Genomic DNA, 21,484 nt, shown 5'->3' with positions numbered 1-21,484 from the left:
CAGTAACCAGGGGGAAAGGATGCCCATTAACCAATGGGGGGATCTGAGGGAGTGGGAGGTGGAGGGACAGACAGACACACAAACCAATGGGGGAAGTTCAAGGGAGTGACCCCTGGCCCTCGTCCACTCACTCGATGCCCAGGGTGGAAGATTCTGGGAGAGTGGGATGGGGAGCCAAGTGATGGACAGGATGCCAGGGAGGGGACAGGGGAGTGACTGAGCATTTTCAGGGAGATTGGCATTGAGGGAAAGGTGGGAAAGCTCGGGGTGGAACCACCGGGAGAAAATGGGGGGTGAAGGGGCAAACCATGACAGAACTGTTACAGAAATATAAAAACACAATACAACATACTATCTTAATCAAAATTACCTGCATTTGTTTACATTTACAAGGCTTTTAAAATACACTAAGTTACAGAGAATTTAAGGACTTGCCAAAACAAGAACATAGATTGTTCTGAAAAGAATCTGATGTAAATGGCTTATGAGAGAAAGTTCTTTGTGGATGTTTTTACATTCACAAATTGAAGAAACATCATCTAAGACTGACACAGTAAGAACACTGACTAGGCATGCAATTAATCCCTTTGCAGAAGCCCAAACTGGCCACTACATGAAACAAGCCATTATGGAAATCAGAGTAATGTGCATCTTGGTTTTCCTGAGTTGCTACATACCTCTCAAAAGTCACTTAAATCAAGATGTTCAAAAGATTTTAAGAAACTTAGGTAAATGGATCTCTAGTTGTTGTAACTTGGACACCTTGAATGACTTCTGTTAGGCTTCTGATCAGGGTGGAGCTTACAGGAACTTTGCCAAAGCATGTTCTTTAAAGACTGTCTCATTCTGTTATACATATTACATAGTATAGACCAAATTTTCAGTCAGTCCTTATTGTCCCAGAAGAACCTTTGTAACATAAAACCCCCTAAATTTGCAGAAAGAAATTACTTGTGTACTGATCCCTTTTTATCCAGTTTTGCAGGCATGTATTTGTGGACACCCCGGAGAACTGAACCAAAGTCCAAACAAATTGCTTTTAAGCTTCCAGTACTCAGAGGTAGTCTTTCTTCAGTGCAAAGATGTAAAATAGACAAAAGGTGTATCAGACTGGAAAATCTGCTCTTCTATTTAAATGTATGTCCATCTAAAGCGTCTGAAAATATTTGTTGTAATGTGTTTATTTTCCTTTCAAATCAACCTGTATTTAATAGTCTTCTTTTAGGTAATGATTATTATTTCCTATAGTCACAACTATAGGAAATGGACTGTTACATATCCGTATGTAGCCATTAAGTCCAAATAAAACTTTAAATAACATATAATACACAATATAAGTAATGCTATAAAACAATACAATAACATAAATACCTATCAGAATCAGGGACTATCAATCAGTTTTCCCACAAAAGGCATCTTTCAGTGAAAAATTAGCATAATCCCTACTGCTCAGTTGAGGCCTGTTGAAAATGTAAACGGGAAGCAAATTTTCAAAGACCAGTAACTCTGAGTAATGCCTCATATCAGCTCTAGTCTTCTGAAGTTGGCAGTACTCTGTCTTATTCCTGTTCTGAGGAACATTTTTGTCCTGATATGTAAGTTTCAGTTATGCCTTTAAAATTCCATCCTTTAAAATGTTCCATACTTGTCATAAAATTATTTTGGCTTCTTTACACCCAATACCCTGTAGACCTATTCATTACAATGTTGCTAGTACTGCATGAATCTCCATATTGCAGCAGATGTAATGTTTATTCTTTTCTATGTTCTTGATCCAGTCTTAGCTCCAAGGCATAAGAATTCCTTGGGCTCTTTGGTTTGAAGGTTTTGTTTGAAGCATAAAAAGATAAATTTCTTTTATGATTCCACCAATTCATAATTTTCATTCTCTGAGGAAATTTACTATAGGTTGGTTTTGACCCAATACTCTAATATTTATGGGGTTCCCACAGAACACCATATGAAAGTTGGGGTACAGGGAAGGGAGATAAGACATTTTTCTGAGGAAATTGAAACAAAATTAGTATTGTCCTGAAAACTTCTGTGAGGAGAGAGTTAAACTTAGGTTGTTTTGAGGGGGTGGTGGAGGGGGTGGGTGTTATTCCTTAGACCTAATGAGGGCATTCTTAAACCACTATTGCAATATGCTGCCAAATATTTACATATCTGTGGTAAGCAAATTATAATCCACAGATCCAAATTTGCTCAAAAGAATCCCACTTTGAAAAGATAGAAAGGTGAACTGCTCCAAGTGAAGTCATAGGAATGCTTTTATGTCACACAGAAATCTAAGTGATTGCTGTGCCCTGATGAATTTATCTTTTGTACGACATACATCCTAGTATCAGTCAAAAAAGCCTAGTTTACAAATGCATCAGTCATAAGGAAAGGTATTAAGAAAGGCACACTCGGTCCACAGGTAGAGCTGGGTAGCTTAACAGGGTCTGTACAGCTACACAGACAAAAAAATGTTGCCACCACCATGAACATTATGTGAACAAGGACACTGCTCACCTGTATTGAAAAAATAGATACTGCAGATTCACCTGCATTCATGTTGCAGCTTCTCTGCTAACTCAGCCCTCTGACCTCCTTACCAATCAACACTACAGCTACAACATCCACCTCCAAATACTCCTCTCTTTTGCAAAAAATTAAAACACACTTGTTGATTCTCCAAGACTAACTGGTCACTTTTCAGACTCTCTGTTTCAGGACCTGTGGTCATACCACAACACAGTTACACTCTGGTCTTTGCTTAGAAGATGCTCAAAAATACAGAGAAATCCAACAAGGCAAATTAAGGCAATCTTTTAATTGTTAGATACAAAAAAATAAAATACTAGACTGGGCAGAAATTCCCTGCAGTCTGAATGGCCCTATCTGACTCCTGTTTAAATGTAGGAGGGAAAAAAAAAAAACAAAACAGGATTATCAAGAGAAGTGGATATAGACTATAGTAATTTTTCTCAAATAATCAAGAGCAAGATACATGGCCAAGTAAAGCAAATCATCTATCCTCTTATTACATTAAAAAAAAAAAAACAACCACAACAACAACAAAAAAAAAAACCTAGCATAATTTAGATCAGTGGTCTCCACTGATAAATTTGTCAGGGCAGAGCAATTACTTAGATTTCTGTGTGACATAAAAATATTCCTACAACTTCACTTTTTTGTGCATCCCTATTAATAAAGCATTTTTGAGTACACACGGCTAGTGTACATATACTTGTTTTATCAGTTGTATACATACATTACTGAAGTTCTAGTATTTCCTTCCTGCACCCCATTAGATCATCTCATGTGGGCCCACTTTAGACACCACTGATTTAGATGATCTAAGTATCTTATACAACTACAGTGCTTTGGAAGACAGAAACATCCAAACATGTGGGCTTCTTCCTTGCAATGTTGCAGAAAAGAGTTGGATGGAGAAATCTCTAATACCAATGATCAAATATAGTTTTCCAGTCACAACTAAGACTATCAAACCACAGATTATATTCTGCACATTGATTTCAGTTTTAAAGTAATGCAGTCATTAGAGAAATTAAACTAGTAGCTGAGTCAGCCACTAGGTGACCTGTTGATGAAAAACTATTTAAAGCACCATCAGAAAACAAGGTACAAAAGTATTAAAGTATATATTAAAAAGAGGTCTTGAGAGTTGAAAATGAGAGATACGAGAGCAGAATGTGAGGATTTGCACGAAGAAAATACTGTGCAGAATAGTCCATGATCTGACATGACTTTTGGGAGCACAGTAAACTCTGAAGATTAAAATGAGTCTGGACAAGACTGGTGTGTCATTGGCACAACAAGGAGAGGAAATTGAGAAGCACTGGCCAGGATCAACGCAGCCAGCTTCATTGAGGCACTTATTCACCACAGTCACAGAGATTCACAACTCAGCATACCTTAAATTACACCACAGTAATAATAATTCTATTATAATATGTATAATTATAATAATAATTAACTATTATCTTGTTGTACCTCGGAACAGGAGTTCACAATATTTTCAGTAGTACACAGGAAAAGAACATGAAGACCCTGTAGTCTAGTCATCCTCTACGTTTCTTTTGGTCCCTACAACGGAGGCGAGATACTCAAATGTCAGCACTACAGAAGAAAGTAGCAGGGAGAAAGTGCTGGCAGTCTTTTACTGTCTTTCTTAGGTGAAAGCCTAAAATTATATACCATAAAGTAGTCCAACGCATTTTAGAGAAGAATTGGTGGGAAAGATGGTCACTGTGTCCTCTGTTGGACTGCATCCCATATATGTCTAAAAGCAATGTATCTCCACCAAAGCATTTCAGGAATGCTATACCTCAAGTCTCTTCAGAGGGCAGATGCCCTTCATCAAGTGAGCCTACAGTCTTTCAAAGGAGTTTCTGGAACCCTGCTCAGATTCCCAAACAACTTATTTCCTGCTTGCCTCATCTACCAAGTTCTAGGTACCCACATTCTTGAAGAATTCACAACATGCAACCAGAAAAAACACCTCTAAGACAATGGAAGCAGTATGTTTCTGCTCCACAATGAGTATGTTCATCAGGGAAAACTTCTTTAAAAGTGTATCCCTCAAACCAGTCACCCATTTTCTCAGAAGGCAGCTTGTTTGTGATGCTGCTAAGCAAACAACAGAAGGTCCAAAATCACCAGCATCTTTTGAAGCTGTAGCTTCTAAGGATGCACATATTCTTTTGCTCCTTGTGATAAAATCCTAGGGTTACCCTGGGAGTGTCCTCCTTTTATGGGTCCCTGACATTCCAAAAGTCGCAAGTTAGAAAAGGTCTCCAAGGCAGTTTTTTGTGAATCTCATGGTATTTTTGAAGGTACTAACCTCTTAGAGGATAAGATTCTGTCCAAAATGGCATGTAGAACTAGCTCATCATCATTGGATTAAGAAAAATGCGTAGTTATTTCCTTATTCTTTCTGTTCTGTGAAGCTCTGCTCTTCAGAAAGAACTATGTTATCAGACAACTGGCAAATAAATTTATAATCGGCAATTTAGATTGGACGTTCTCTTCCCTTTCGGGGCAATGCTCCTGCATTTTTACTTTCCATCCCACATGACGCCTGGATCTTGTAGGCAAATTTAGGTCAAATAAAACTATACATATTTTAAAACTATTTTTAGTTTAAACCCAATAAAACTATACATATTTTAAAACTATTTTTAGTTCTCTAAGACTCGACGTGCCGCAGTGTGCCGGCGCTGAGGCACTCCGTCCCTCGGACACCTAGCGGTAAGCAGGCGCTCCGCCAGCGAAGAGCCTTCCCCACTCGGGGCTCCCGCGCTCGGTGACGTGACGCGGCCTTCGGGAGAACGGCTGGCGCGGTACCGCGACCGACCCGGCCCGCCCCGCCCCAGAGAGGCAACGGCAATGGACAGAGCGCCGAGCCGCAGCACGCATGCCCTGCCTGGCTCGGCTCCGCCCTCCTCCTCCTCCTCCTCATTGCCGTCTTCTTCTTCACCCTCCCCATCCACCAGCCTGCAGCGCTTTCCCGCCGCCTGCCTTCCACGCACGGCGGGTCCCGCCTCGCGCCGTTGCCGATACGGCCGCCGCTGCTGCTGCTGCGGGAACAAAGGAGCGAGGCGGCGGCGGCGCGGCCGCCAGCCCAGCGCCCCCCCGCAACCCCCACTCTCCCCGCAGCCGTCCGGAGCTATCCGCGGCGTCTTCTCCGGCGCCCGTCGCGGGGTTTGTGGCCCCCGCCGGGAACAGGTGGGTGAGGGGTAGCAGGCTGGGCTCGGTTCCGCGGGGTCTTCACCGCGGCGGGGTGTGTCCCGGCCTCCTCTTGGGCGGCCTCGTTGCGTCCGGCCTTCGGCGGGGCCGGTGCGGGGCAATGCAGGCGGCGAGACAGTGAGGTTCCGGTGTCTGGCGGTGGCGTGGGGCCTGCCGACGGCGGGGCCGACCGTGACTCAGGCGGTTGCGAGAAGCGGCCCGGCCGGACACCCCCGTCCGCTGCCACCGCTCCTCAGCCCGGCAGTCTCGCGGGTCTTTTGTGTCCGGGTGTCGGAGGAGGCGGAGGGGGTGGGAGACGCAGTTAAGACGCGCGGCACTGCGGGTGCTTGGCAGGGCCCCGCGCTTTGTCCGAGTCTGCCGCCGGACTGCACCCGCCTGGGGAGCGCCCTGTGCCAGTTCGGTTCCCCCATACCGACTCTGGGCGCTGGCTCGCCCGAGCGGGGAGTGAGCGGCGACTGACCCGCGCAGCCTTTATGTATCCTCCTCTTGTTTTGTTCCTGTGTTTCTCGTGTTTATCGTGATCCCTCTTCGGAAGGAGGATGTTGAGGCCATTCGGTATTTAGGTCAGTGCGCCCGTTGCTAACGCAGTGCCCGGGTTTTCGGGCTGGTTTCAGCGCGCGTTGGGGCCCTCGTTTTTGTCGTTACACCGCCAGTGTGAGATCGCCCGGCGGGATGGCGGCAGCCCGGCCATGGCCTCGGGGATGAAGGGGTGACTGAGGGTTGGGGCCGAGTCCGCTAACGGGATTAACCCTTCCCTTCCTCTGAGTTGGGCTGATGACGGCGGGGGGTGCTGGTGGAAGGAGATCTTTTTCAATTGTCTTTTTCCCTCCTCTCGAAGAGGAGCGGTTGGGTGTAACCCTAGCGGCCCCGGGTTGCGGGGCGCATTGGTAGTTGCCCTGGGGCGCCGATCGCGGGAGGCGGATGCTATATTTTCTGGGCTGCAGGTCAGCACCCGCTCTTCCCGCTCCCCCCTGGAAGGGAAGGGCAGTCGGATTTCGCCGGCGCCTCCTCCCGTTGGAGCCGGCGGCCTGCGGGAGATATAAATAGGGACTGACTTCAGCGGGCGGCCCGGGCCCGTCACGCCGCCGCCTCACAGGCGGAAGCGCAGGCGCTCGTCCGCCCATGTGACCGACCCACCGCGGCCCCGAGCTGCCGTAAGGGGTCAGTCGGGGTGCGTGAGCCGTAGCGGCGTTCCCATTGTCGGGAGGCGCCTTGAAAATAAACGCGGGTGAAACCCCGGCCATCTCCTGGAGCCTGGAAAAGCACGACTTGTTCAGCGTTGGGTAGCAACGATCGTTTGTTGATCGTTCCGTTAGGGGCATGTATTTCAAGTAGTGGAAGACTGCAGACCAAAGGAGCTGCTGAGTTTCTAGTTTGTACTGGAATAGTAGAGTTGGCACCTAAAGCAACATTTAGTAAGTGGCGAAACTTTAGTGCACTAACTTGGAAATTAAGCAGGTCAGTTGATGTTGGTAGTGTGTTTGATACCATATTGATCTTATCTGGTTAGTAACAAAAGGGCAGAAGTAGTCTTTTTCTGTGTTATATAGACATAGGTCTCTGTCTTGTCAAAGATGGCAAGATGTTTTAGATTTCCTCTAGGTGAGTCAGGCTTTTTTCTAGCTCCCTTGATTGGTGTGTTTGGCTGTAGAACTGTATCAGAATAAGTGTGAAGTCTTGTAGTATGCTAATTATACCTGGAAGGTGTTAGAAAGCTATAAATAGTACAGCTATTTATACCTGGAGAATTAGATTGTGTGACCACCAGCAGATGGGATGAATTTTGCTTGTTTACTTTCTTCTGGTTTTGATTACTGTCATCCCAGAAGTTTAGTTTAGCTAAAGGCACCTGTCAGTTGCACTTTTACTAGGGAAACATTAGTTTACTACTCGCTCTGTGAGCTCTCTTAATTAGAAGCATTTTTCTTTACACTGTAACGAATTCACTTTTGGCATTTTTGACTTCTAGCAAGTCTCAGCTGTCAAATATCTCTTACTGTGACAGTTTCTGAATAGAAAAACAGCAATGCAACGTTTATGCTAAAGTGTCTTCAGATGCCATATGTGCAGCTTCTGCTAAATTTAAATTTTAGTGCATTATTACATGTCTTCAATTTGAAGCAAATGCATGATTAGTGTGTTCCAGTTTTATTGCCCTTGGGAGTCAAGGATTTAGCTGCTATGCAGTTTTCCACTAACCTTGCTTTTCAGTGGTTAACAGGCAGTGAAGGTGAAGACATTATTTCTAACATGCTTAGCACTGACTGGCTCTGGGAGACTTAGAAGTCTTGACACAACCTAATTAGAGAAGGATTTTTTGTTTGTTTGTTTGTTTTGTAAATGTGTAACCTGTGTAATAGAACATGCTTAATCATTTGGAGTTGTTATTTTTATCTTCCTTGGAAGAGTGTTGTGAGAGTAATTGTGGAATTAGCCTCAAAATTATGCGAGATCAGTGTTGAAAAAGCAGGGTTTTTCCGCTGGAGTCTCTTGGCTTTGTTGGAGTCCAAAAAATAAGCTATGTTATTTGCCAGAACTCTTTTGTGGGAATGAACTTAGTCTTACTTATTCTGCATATCCCTATTAGTGCTCAGAAGCTAGTACTTAAGGAGGTTTTTTTGGCTGTCAAATTAACCTGAACATGCAGTTCAGTGCTCAGCAAGTATATTATTTCTCAGTATTAGTATGATGACAACACTTCATCTTGTCTTAAAGGTTCGTAATGATGTTACTTAGCAATAAACTGCAATCTTAAATGGTATATTAATGTTCATATAACCCTCTTTAAGAATAGTGATATCACTTGGTGTGGCATGTGGGCAGACATACTTAAAATTCTTTTAATTCTTTATACTTTTAACCCAGTAATTGATTTTGGTGATATGCCAGGTCCTAATGAAGTTTTTGATTTTATTTACAGCATCGAGATGACTCAGGAGACAAACCAGACCCCAGGGCCTATGCTGTGTAGTACAGGATGTGGATTTTATGGAAATCCTAGGACAAATGGGATGTGTTCAGTTTGCTACAAAGAACATCTTCAGCGACAGCAGAATAGTGGTAGAATCAGCCCAATGGGTAAGGGTGTGGGGAATTCTTGGGGGTTTCTATATTTCTTTAGAAATAAAATATACAGAGGATTACAAGGAATATTAAAACATTTTGTTGGGGACTTCTGAAAGCTGAACTGAAAGAATGAATATTCAAAGAAAATAATACTTTAAAGCACAGTAAAGATAAAAATAATTTCTGTGTAATGTAGTCTGGTTTTCTTGGCATTCAATCATAACTTGCTTTCCTACTTAGCCACTTCTGTTAGCATTTTCTTATGCATTCTGTATTTTGGTTATTAGGTAAACTTGTCATTAAGTAAAAAGTAATAAGCAATAGCAAATTATATGCAGGCAGTTCATAGCTGTATAGGACACTACTTGATTCATGTGTTTTCTGCAATTTGTTCATAACTTGTTAAATTCTTGTTACATAGGAACAACCAGTGGTTCAAACAGTCCTACCTCAGACTCTGCATCTGTACAGAGAGCAGACACTAGCTTAAACAACTGTGAAGGTGCTGCTGGCAGCACATCTGAAAAAACAAGGTAAAATTAAGGTTGTACTGTGACAGTTGAATGAGCTGTGAGTGTGCTGAAAGGCCTGCAGCAATCCTGCCCTGTTGCATTGAGTGTCTGTAGAGGAAAAAGGACCTGACAGGGCCCTATGAATCCATGTAAATTGAAAAATCATTCAAATATTTGCTATTGTAGTGCTGCAGTAAAATGAATGTTTTTTGTTTATCTGCAGAACTAATTTGTTACAGGCTTGCCTGCTGTCTTCTAGGGAAACGAAAATATAATAAAGAAGTGTATTTTGAAGATAGTAGAAGCATAGGTCAGGAAAATATATCAATAGTGACTGAACCAGTAGTTCATTAATGGTTCTGAACAGGTCAAGCTTTTATTATTAATGTAAAACTGATGTAAATTATGTGTTTCACTGTGCTTAAACAGAAACGTGCCTGTTGCCTCTTTGCCTGTAACACAGCAAATGACAGAAATGAGCATTTCAAGAGAGGAAGAATTAACACCGAAAACACTGACCGAGCCAGGTATGTTCTCAGAGTGACACTGGACATAACCAGTGTCTTAACATGAGTGCAGGGTTTGTTTACTTTGAGTAGCCATCTCCTGTTATGGTGGTGGTCTTAAATAAATGTGTTTAGGATGCTTTTGAGTACTGTCTCCTCAGAATGAAGAAATAGGACTAGTTCCAGAACAGCTTTAAAATATATGTTAATTGTTAGTAAAAGAATTGACGCTTATGAAGGTGTTTTTAGATCCCTAACATATGTTTTTAAAAGTGAGCACTCTAAAATCATGGCAAGGTGTTCTGTTTGAAGTTGGACTGTTGGGATTCGGTATGTTATCTAGCAGAACAATTCCATCTGACTCATGGCAGTCAGAATGGCTTGTTTTATTTGGAGAAGGGTGCTTAATAAATTCCATTCTACAGAGAAGTGAGGCTGTGGGGGAAGGGAGAATATGTGGTTTAGAAATATTAACAGAAGTTGCATAGGGTTCTTGAACTAATGGAGTAATCTGTAGATACAATCAATGCATTGTTTCAGGGATGTAGGGTAGTTGCAGCTTTAATTGCTGTGTGTAAATTGTCTGTTTAACAGTTTTATTCTCATGCTGGATAGTTGTAGCTGGAGTAGTAAAACTTCAAGGTCTAAAGTATTTCTTGGAGTGAGGCAGAGAGGGAGGGGAGCTTGCTTAACCTAACTAGTGAACAACTGAATTCATACCAGTTTGTTCAAATGGATATCTTAATGCACTTGTTTTGTTCTTTAACAAATCCAGACTTTATTTAATTTACCAGCTCTGAAACAGTTTTAAAAACTATAAGCTGATATGTAGTAGGAAATCTTTTTACTCAAGCTGAAGGTAAAATCAGTTTCTTCAGTTTTGAAGTCACTGAGATGAAAATGGCATCAGATGCTACTAAGCACTGTATCAAAGTGGTCTTAATCTAGTTATATTTTTGCCAACAAAGATTAATTTGGTCAGTATTTGTACAGAGGGTATTACCATTTTCATAAGTCACGCTAAGTCAAGGTTCTGTGACATGAATTAAAGTACAGTTATACAATATATTTTGTTTTTTCATTATGAATGGACTAATAGGGAATTTTTGCAATTATTAAATTTATGTAGCTGTGGATCAGCTATATGATAGGTCACACAGCTCTATTGATTAGAATGGGAGAAAAAATCCAAAGCAGCTCAAAGATACTTAGGAATTGTAGTGAATTATATCACAGGTTGAAACCAGTAAAAGCTGTCACAAGCTTTTGTAGAGATGGTTGGAAATACTACCAGAGAACTTAAATGCCTCTGGAAAAAAACTTGAAAACTGGAAAAAACTACCTCCTGAGATAACATACCTGTAAATTCATGAGGCAGCCTCAGCTGCTGTGATGCCCAAGTTCCCTTTTTAAGTATTATTGTTTGGCACAGATCATAGCGTAAAATAATGTCCTTATATACTATTCTTAGGGTTTGTTGGACATCTCAGTTTAACAGTGTTGGCTGTATCTAGTGATGCATTACTCTGTGTCTTGCAGGCAAGAGAAACTGGCCTAGACTTTTTATTAAAAATTCCTGATGTGTCTGGACTAGGCAGATTTTTTTATCTTCCTTTTTTCCAGTAGCATCCATTATGTGTTGGTCTCTCAAAGACAAACTGGAACAATGGTAAATAATTCGCATCACCTAATAGCAACAAAAGTTAATACTTTCTTTGAGGTATGATTCTCTAAAATAATGCAGTGATGGAGTTGTTAATGAAATACAGTGTAGCTGTAGACATAGGCTGATGCTAGGGACAATTTCCTAATTAGACAGTATTAGATCATGAACTGTATCTTCAACAGTATGAAGTCATATTCTCTTCTGCCAGCTGTGCATTAGGAAAAGAAATTTTGTATGCTTCCCTTACAAATCAGAAAGTTTAAAAGAAGGATTACATCTGATAAACTAATTTTTTGCAGTCTTCTAGCATAAAATTACACTTTTTTGCTTTTGGAATTGAAACAACTGACTAGAAATTGGAGAAGTTGAGAAAAAAATAAACTATGAAGTTTGACAACCTTGTTTCTCTTGATTTTGTTGTAATTTTGGGATTTTTCTTCTTTGCTCAGGTTGAGTTGCAACCTAGATTTGACTTCAAAGCAAACCTGGTGCTAAGACAATTAATTGTACTTCAACATCTGAAGAAAGGCATGATGGATGTAACTCCGTTGTAACTCACATTGTTGTTTTCTTGTAACTTGTTGAAGTGCTCTGAGTCTTGACTGGGTTCCAGGCAGCCATCAAAGCCTCTCTGTCACTCCCCTCCACAGCTGGACAGAAGAGAGAAAATAAAATGAGGGGGTTAATGGGTTGAGATAAGGATGGGGAGAGATCCCTCCCCAGATACCTGCCACAGGCAAAAAAGACTTGAATTAGAGATACAGAGTTTATCATTAACAAGATCAGAACAGGATAATGTGAAGTAAAAACAGACCTTAAAACCACCTTCCCCCCACCCCCTCTTTACACACCCCCCACATCCTCTGTGCTTCCTACCCCAGTGGTGCCAGGAGCCAGGGTTATGGTCAGTTCATCACCCAAGGTTCCTGCTCAGGGAGAGGAGTCATTCTCTTGCTGCACTGTGGGGTCCCTCCCACTGAAGAGAGCTCTCTATGGATTTCTCCAACATGGCTCTATGTCACAAGCAGCAGGTCCCTGAAAGCTGCAGTATGAGCTCATCCCATGGGCAATGGCACCCCTCACACTTCTGCAGGGTTGGTCACTTTTCCATGGGGTGCAGTCTTTCAAGGACAGGCTGCTCCAGCATAGGAGCAGAGCCCCTCTCTCCACAGGTCTCCCATGGGGTCACAGCCTCCCTTCAGGCATCCACCTGCTCTGGTGGGCTTCTTTCTGGGCTGCAGAGGGATCTCTGCATCCCCGTGGACCTCCATGGCTGCAGGGGCACAGCTGCTTCACCATGGTCTTCACCATGGGCTGCAGCAGAATCTCAGCTCCAGTGCCGCAGGACCTCCTGCCCCTTCTTCACTGACCTTGGTGTCTGCAGAGTTGTTCTTCTCACCTGTTATCACTCCACTCATCTCTGGCTGAGATTACAACTGTGCAACAACTTCTATTTTTCTTTCTTCTTAAATATGTTACCACAGAGGTGGTACCACCGTTTCTGATTGGCCACAAAGTGGCACATCCCACTTTGGAGCTACCAGGGATTGGCTCTGCCAGACATGGAAGAAGCAAGCTTTTACCATCTTCTGATAGAAGCCACCTCTGTAGCTACCCTCTACCAAAACCAGGTCATGCAAAACCAATACACCACCAAAAATAAATGGTTTTGAAAACAAGTTTATTTAAACAATCATACTGTTTTAATGCACAGTGTATTTTTAGCATTTTCTTAGATTTTTGTAGGTGATTACTTTGCTGAATGATCAAGCCTCTAGTCAGGTCTGTCAGTGTTTCCAGACCCAGTATCAGCACTGGCTCAAGGTTGTGGTTGTTTCTTGTTGTTATTCAGAGGTTTTTTGGTTGGGTTGGGTTTTTAATGCAATGCTCTGATTTAGGGAGTAGTGTTACATGCAAGTAGTATTGCGTATAAAAAAGTAAACCAGAAACTGAACGGATAACAGTGTTGTGTAAGTTACATATTTTAAAAATACCCAAATACTGTTAACTTCTATCCATGCTGTAACTTATCCTTTCATTCAGCAGCAGCAGTGTTAGAAGACAGCAGGTGATGGTGGTTGGCATGGTTCTTTTCTTTCTATCAAGCTGTTAGAGTTAGAGCTATTTTACAGCTGTTCAGCATTCAGGTTGAGAGACCCTGTAATGGGTTATCCTTGCCATGTTGTAGGTGGAGCCAGTGTGTTGCAGGTAATATTGTGAGTAAGATGTAAGTAAGGTAGTTTATGAGATCTGGTGAGATCAAGACATAAGTACATGATGTTCCTTAAATCTGGTTGTAATAAGTACCTTGTTTGTTCTGGTTTGTTTTCACACATGGCTGTAGTAGTTTCACCATGTTGCTTGCTGTAAACAGTTCTGTTGTATTAGTAACGTTGTCTGATAGATAATTCTGTATTGTGTTGAAAGTAATTAGCTTATCTTCATGCTTCCCATGTCTGTTGTAGCTTTGGTAAACACTCCTGATTGAAAAATTCCAGAAATGAAATCTCTTGTAAGCGCTGAAGCTGTCCACTGCTTAGAAAAGCGCTGAGGACCTAACTGCTGGTGCTGTGCATCATTACTATTCTAATAGTGATACACCACACACGTCAAGTCTTTATGATAACCAAATTAAACAGTGTTTCTGTGTGATACTGAAACTAAAACACATTATGTTGTACTAATGGGGCATATTAAATTAAGGTATTAAATACGCAAATAGACAAGTTAGGGCATGCAGAAAGTGAGTGGCATTTATATTTCCACTCTTCGACATGAAAGTAAGCAAGATGGAGGTTTGTTCTGCAGCCTTTCATCACAGGCACCTAGGTTGGCATAAAAGTTGTAGTTCCTCAGCAAAAGTTTGATAAAGCATAATAGGTACTGCCCATCCTTCCAGACTAAAATTTTATGTACAGGCCCTTTGTTTTCTTAGATTAACCACAGCTGGCAGCTAAGTGCTATGCAGCCAATCACTCAGTTCTTGCTCCCCAGTGGTGAGGACAGTTGTGGAGGATAAAACTAAACTCCATGGCTTAAGATAAAACAGTTTAACAATTAAAATGAAGTAAGATAGCAATGCTGATGGTAATAATAATATAACTGTAATGAAAAGAGGAGAAAGAGGAATAAACTCCAGAAACTTCACAAGTGATACATATGACATTTGGTCACCACCTGCTGACTGATACCCAGCTCATTTCCCAGCAGTGATTGGCATCTCCCAGTCAACATCCCCCCATTTATATATTGGGAAGGGTGTTCTGTTGTGTGGAACATTCCTTTGGCTAGTTCATTCAGGTCAGCTGTCCCAGTGATGCTCCCTCCTGGCTTTTTGTGCACCTGTTTGTTTGCAGAGCGCATGAAACTGAGAAGTCTTTGTTTTAAAGTAAAAGCACTATTTAGCAACATTTAAAACACTAGTTTTATTGATATTATCAGCATTGTTCTCATACTGAATCCAAAATACAGCACTGTACCAGCTACTGAGAATAAAATAATTCTATCGCAACTGAAACCAGGACAGTTGTGCTAGTATGCAGCATAAGGATTGTATTGTTTCTAGTATTTCTACTACTACTACTATTGTTTCAGCTCCAGAAGTGCAGAAATGCATCTAATGTCTTTTGGATAACTTCTGACTTGACCTTTTCTCGTGTTTTGTTTTTTCTGTTTGTTCAATGGTGGGAGTTGGCAGTCAGCTTCAGCAAGTCACGGTCCTTAAAACAATCTCTTTTCCTGTGCTTTCAAGAATTTGTGCCACTGTTATCCTTGAAGATTAAGGTGTTTAGATTTTATTTTGGTGAATTTTTCTTTATTCAGAGAAGCTTCTAAAAACTTTATTCTGTTACTTTTGTATCCCTTTCTGGTCACTTTAGATATGGGGAATGTTAGAAAATAGCACTGATTTATTTTCAACGTGTTTTCTTCAACCAGATTATTGGATTCATTCCTTTCCAGGGTGAAATCTCTGTAATACTTATACATGCTTTTTTTTTGAAGTAGCCATACTGTTTTATATGAGAAAGCTGCTGACAGCTTTGAACATTCTTTTCTTAGAGTGGTTTTTAATTTTGAATGCCACTCTCGTGAGTCTAAGAAGAACTTTATTCTTCAGTTTGTAGAACCTTGCATGTAGATTGAGTAGCTGTTGTACTTTGTCCTGTGGCTGACTAGTTCCATCAGTTGCCTTGCTGCTCCTTTTGTAAAGATGCATCTTATCTTTATGCTACATTTGAAGGAAATTTTCCAAAATATTTGATGAAATGCCTGTATTTTTGTAGACTTCTTCAGGTGCCCATCTCCAGTATAGTCTTTATCATTAATTTGTAATAAGTGTAATAGTCATTGTTGGCCATGATGGTAATGCATATTTATAGTGCCTACAGGCACTATATATTTAAGAACAAAATAGTGTTTATAAAAGCCTACCCACTTCTGAAAATCAGTTGTTCCTAAAGTTTTTGGCATTGTACTAGGAGAACTGATCTGGTAAAATTCGAGTGAAGTAAATCTTTGCAGGTCTTGAGCCAGAGACAGGAAGGGACATGGACATGGCCAAGGTGATGGAGAGGGCTACACAGAACCATAGTACCATTTGGGTTGGAAAGGGCTTTATAGATCATCTAGTTCCAAGCCCTCTGTTCCTGTGTATCAATATTCTCGGCGTAAAGAATTTCTGCCTAACATCTAATACAATTCTCTCTTGTAAATGAAAAGTATTTCCCCTGGTCCTATCACTATCTGCCCATGTATAAATCTATCCTTTTTTATAAGCCCTCTAAGCTTGGAAAGGTTTCAGTAAGGTATTCCTAGAGCTTCGCCATCTCCATGCTGAACAACCCCATCTTTCTCAGCTTGGCTTCATAGGAGAGATGCTTCAGCCCCCTGATCATCTTGTGGCCCTCTGGTGTTAACCCAGCAGATTCACATCTTTCCTGTGCTGAGGATCCCAGAGCTGGATTCAGCACTCCAAGTGGGGTCTACAGTAGGTCGAGCCCATTTCTCAAGTTTGTCCAGATCTCCCTGTCTGGCATCCCTTCCTTCGTGCTGAGGGTGCACTTAATCCCACTGTCTGTGTAATTGATAAAGATATTCAAGAGCAGGGGTCCCAAGACAGAGCCCTGAGGGACGCCACTCATCACTGGTCTCCACCTGGACATAGAGCCATTGACCACACCTCTGGCTGTGTTCATCCAGTCAATTCCTTATCCGCCACATAGTCCGTCCTTCAAATCCGTGTTTGTCGAGTTTGGAGATCAGGATGAAAAAATGCATGCATGCCAGTAAGAGCTCTTTTACAGTGACGAGAGGTTTTAGTGGTGAAGAGTTTGCTTCATCTGAACACTTACTGAGGAAGCAGGGTTGACACTGCTATTTTGCAGTTTGACCACTATTTTGCAGCTTTTGGCACTTTTTCAGCTACCTGTTCTGTGGTGTTACATAAATCATTTAGAGCACTTTGATTAACACTATGATTTCTGGCATGAATTTAAGTTAATATCTTGAGGACTGGAATTATACTTGGTCAGTTGGATTGTCTTTTGTGTTAATGGAAGCCTTCTGTGACAAGCAGCTGTAAGAAAAGTATTTTGGTTTAGATAGGTTCCTGATGTCATGGCAGAACAACTGCAGTTTTCAATATTTTTAATCTACAGGTTGATGAAAAAGGAATTTTGTTCTGAGCTTTAGGGGACAGGGTAGGCAGCTTTTTAATCTGTCCTCGCCATTACTCAGAAACACATCTATGAACATTTAACATCATAAAAGCCAATCAGACTGAAGTCTGCTGGCATAAAATAATAGCAGAATCCTTTATTTTTAGAGAGTAATAAATGGAACATTTTTTGTCCCCTCTTATCTTGGTATCTTTTAGTGACCATTACTGCATGCTGTATACTGCTTTTCCTCCTTGGAAGATGTTTTAGTTGTGGGGGAAGTCAAGAAAAGCAAATTTAACCCTTATTTCCTTTCCATGCTTTTAACAGTTGTTACTCAACCAAGCCCATCAGTTTCTCAGCCTAGTACTTCAGAGAGTGAGGAGAGAGCTACTGAACTGCCAAAACCAAAGAAGAACAGATGTTTCATGTGCAGGAAGAAGGTTGGCCTTACCGGTATGAGAATGCTGTCAATTATAAACAAATTTGCATGATTAGTTACCTCTTGCTAGATTAAACTTGACAAAATTTGTGTTCTGTTAAATTTATCAGCTTCTTCTAATTCACACAACTTAGTAAATCCATTTATTTTTCTTACTCTGTATGTTGTAGTAGACAAACATATCTCCTTTGTAGTGACTGCACCCTTAATTAACATCTTAATTAAAAACTAATTCCTAGTAATGTTTCTTTTTCTGTGTACAGGATTTGACTGCCGATGTGGAAACCTATTTTGTGGACTTCACCGTTATTCTGACAAGCATAACTGCCCATATGATTACAAAGCAGAAGCTGCAGCAAAAATAAGAAAAGAGAATCCAGTTGTGGTGGCTGAAAAAATTCAGAGAATATAAATTAATGTGCTTGTGAAAAGACTGACTTTTTGTGGTGCTTTTTTTTCCAATACATCCTAAAAACCATGAAAAGAGCAGGTGCATGGTCATTTTCCTTTGTTTTCAAAAGTTTTACTTCTAGTCCTGTCTGTCTAAATTATACTTCAAATGTTTGGGTGTTTGTTACAGGCAGAATTGGATAGATACAGCCCTTGAAAACATATATGCCCTCCCCAGAAATGGATGATCAGAAACCTGCACAGGAATACATATGCTCAGAGGACAGACTCTAGTTCACATGTGCCAGACAGACATATGCAATCTGCATGTGTGCAGTAGCTCTGCCTTTTGAGATATGCCTGAGGTATTTAATGTTTGGCTAATGTTATATGCCTGTTTTGGAGAAGGATACATCAAAACAGTTGGCAGTCTACTTCTGTAATTTAAAATTTCATTCTACTTTTAGTTGCCACACTCCCATTTTTGTTTTCCAGCAGAATGTGAACTGTGTAGAGGGGTCTACCATCACAGTAAGATGAGCATCTTTCCCATATTTAAGTCACTTAACAACTGCACTGAGAAAAATGAAAAAAATCAGATACATACGAGAAGAAAATTGTTTTGTAAAAGATTACATTAACTTCAGAATCTTGAAAAAAAGTTCCCAAAGGAAATGTCCTGTTAGGAGCTTAAGAACTGGCCTGCAACAGAGTTGTCCCCTTTTCCTTGCCTAGCTAAAAATGTTGTGTAGCACAGTATTGTAAGATTGGGTTTCAAAACACAGTTACAAATGTTTCTAGACATATCACAGCATCTATCAAGCAACACGGGTCTGAATAAGTTGTTGAAATACTAGAACAGTTTATTATTCATGTACTACTTATGTTCTGTGTGTTCCAAGTTCAAAAGACTATTAGGAATTGTTTTTTCTAGTTTTAAATGTAACAGTTGCACAATTCTGCATGGAAAACCATACCTAACATGGCTGCTGTAGACTTAAATGGTAGCTGGAACCACTCTTGGAGGGCTGCTTTATCATTTTTAATTGTACTTGGGGTATAGGACTGTAGTGTTCTTGGGTGTATTGCATGGGCTGCGTTATCTACGGCATTGTACAATAACAACTCTAGAAAAGGCAGTATTCTTCACTGATGCTTGTCTGGTAATATATATCACTTCTGTGTTATAATGGAAGGGGTTTTTGTGATGTATGAAACTTGTGTTTTTTTTATATAAACAAATACGGTTTAGACTAGTGTTGTGGTAATGCCTGTTCTCATCCTCATCTGTAAATAGTTACATACAAGGCACTACTCCTACCTGATTTTTGTTGCCAGTGTTCAGTCTTGGTTTTTACTTCACTATTAAAAGTGTGAGATTTTCGCTTCTAACTTTGTTCTTCTGAGTTATTAGATATGCAAACATGTACAGATAGTTCATATTTATGTATTGCACATAAACTACCCAGCATCTATGCTATATTGTATTATGTAAATAATAAAAATAATGTACAGAAGGAAATAATTCTTTTTATGATAGTTCATTGGTTTTAGTTCTTGCTGTAATGAGAACGTGACCTTGTAGAGGATCAAGTGCAAAGTTTAATGTAAGTTCTTACAGATGCTGTCTTGTGCGTAAGCTTGCCTATGTCCTTATTTGGATATACCAGCTTTTTTGTGACAAATTGCATGAGCAACTGGGGTATAGGTAACTACCTGATGACCTGACAAAAATGCCAGCAAACAACAATGTGCTTTAAAGGGAGAAAACAAAAGTATTAGCAATGAACGTCTGACTTACTTCCAGTGGATCTGTCATGACAGAGCCAGTATACTGACTATTCTGTCCCCATCTTCACCAGTCAACCTCATCAGTTACTGTCAGTGTCAGCAACTAAATACAGGTGGTAAGTATACCTGGTTTATCCTTTCCAGTGGGAAGGAAAATGATACAGTACACAGCACATGTTGCAATGGAGAAAGACATCTTCAATACTGAATGATCCATAAAAATTGCTTGTATCAGAAATGGATAATGGGTATTCCACCAGTCAGCTGATAGTCAAGGTGATAAGTTAATACTCCAGCCACTGTGTACCTCCAGTAAGGGAACACAGACATGCTCTGTGACTTCACCATGGAACTGCTTTAAAGCACTAAAAGTATTTCTACCTTTTGTATTAAAGCAACATCTGCAACTGCCCTTCAGCATAAAGGTGTTGGGGTTTCTTTTGGTGGTTTTTTTTTTTTGGTTTTTTTTTTGTTTTTTTTTTGTTTTTTTTTTTGTTTTTTTTTTTTTTTTTTGGACCTGAGAATGCCCTGTAGCTGAGTGTTTGAGGAACTGTCTGGTTTTAATACTTTCTTGGCTAGAGTGGTTTAGGACTGGTACTAATACTGATGGTTTTGGTTAATGATTATGGTGGTCTCAATCTCAGTCTGATTTTTTTCTGTAAAAAGGTTGTACATGAAAACACTTGTTGAAATATTTGATGTTGGTACATCTGTACAGGAAAGTATGGAATGAAAAGTCCTTCTTTTTCCTGTAAAATGAACTATATAATGTAAATTACACTTAAGTAGGTTATGAGCCTGTCCTCAAGTCTGCAAGTTGGCCAGTACTTTGTTCTTCTAATAGTGTATGTCCTGAGTTCTGATTCTGTTGAGGCTCATTAAACAAAGGAGAGGAAGGTTGTTTGAAAAGAGCAAGTATTGACAAAGTATATGGATGGGGACACTGTTTAGACTTATGTGCAAACACTGGTATGTATATTTTCCAAGAAACATAATTGCTTCATGTGTCACTGATCCTTCTTTAACATTTGCCTGTTAGACTGAGATGTTTTTAACTCATGCATAAACGGAAGTTCTGGGAAAAGTCTTACTCTGTTTTAAACAATATTACTAGATGATGGTGACTTTTTTGGTTCGGAAGCAGAAAGGGCCATGTAAACATGTGAATAAATGAAAACACCTAGGTCATCATTTCATAATCCTCAATCTGTGAAATGCTTGCCTAGCCCCAAGTGTTATGGCTGTGCGCTGCTATGTTCAACAGGATTCTGGGCAAACTTACCAACAGTTATTACTGTTAAACCTGAAACTTGGAATGTAAGAATGGCCTTTCTGTGGTGGTTCCAATGCTGATGAGCTGCCAGATGCTTTGGCTGGTTGTTGGTCATGATGCATAAGGATGCCATGGGGTCAAGAACCCCTGACTATTTTCATGGCACTTAGATCGTTGAAACCATGCTATTGATCATCGGCTACTTTCCTTTGGGAGGTCATTATTCACAAGTGTAATGGAATGTCTTAGATTCTTCTAGTCACTGAAAGGGTACTTAAGGATTTGACTCAGGTCACTTTTCACTTTTCTGCTTCTCTCATTAGTTTCTCCATCAGCCAGAAATAACATGTTTTCTCATAAATAATGTATTTCTGACTCCCTTGATCTTTTTCTGTAATTAAACACGCAGGATGTTTGATGGACTGCT

The 21,484-nt window shown here is 40.7% G+C and overlaps 1 protein-coding gene across 5 annotated transcripts; it reads left to right on the top strand.

Moving 5' to 3' along the window:
• Positions 1 to 5,446: 5,446 nt before the first annotated feature.
• ZFAND5 (zinc finger AN1-type containing 5) lies at positions 5,447 to 18,036 on the top strand. Of its 5 annotated transcripts, none has more exons than XM_053931889.1 (6): positions 5,447 to 5,733; positions 8,675 to 8,832; positions 9,242 to 9,353; positions 9,762 to 9,859; positions 17,492 to 17,617; positions 17,867 to 18,036. In XM_053931889.1, exons 2-6 carry the CDS (start codon positions 8,682 to 8,684, stop codon positions 18,013 to 18,015), a joined length of 636 nt encoding a protein of 211 aa, XP_053787864.1. In that variant the 5' UTR covers positions 5,447 to 5,733; positions 8,675 to 8,681; the 3' UTR covers positions 18,016 to 18,036. The 5 variants fall into 5 exon arrangements, with proteins under 5 accessions (XP_053787864.1, XP_053787866.1, XP_053787865.1 ...); XM_053931891.1 differs by lacking the exon at positions 5,447 to 5,733 and adding an exon at positions 6,025 to 6,317; XM_053931890.1 differs by lacking the exon at positions 5,447 to 5,733 and adding an exon at positions 6,361 to 6,463.
• Positions 18,037 to 21,484: the final 3,448 nt, after the last annotated feature.

This window comes from Vidua chalybeata, chromosome Z (assembly GCF_026979565.1).
Source record: "Vidua chalybeata isolate OUT-0048 chromosome Z, bVidCha1 merged haplotype, whole genome shotgun sequence".
Lineage (NCBI taxonomy): Eukaryota > Metazoa > Chordata > Aves > Passeriformes > Viduidae > Vidua > Vidua chalybeata.
This window is presented reverse-complemented; position numbering and strand designations above follow the sequence as displayed.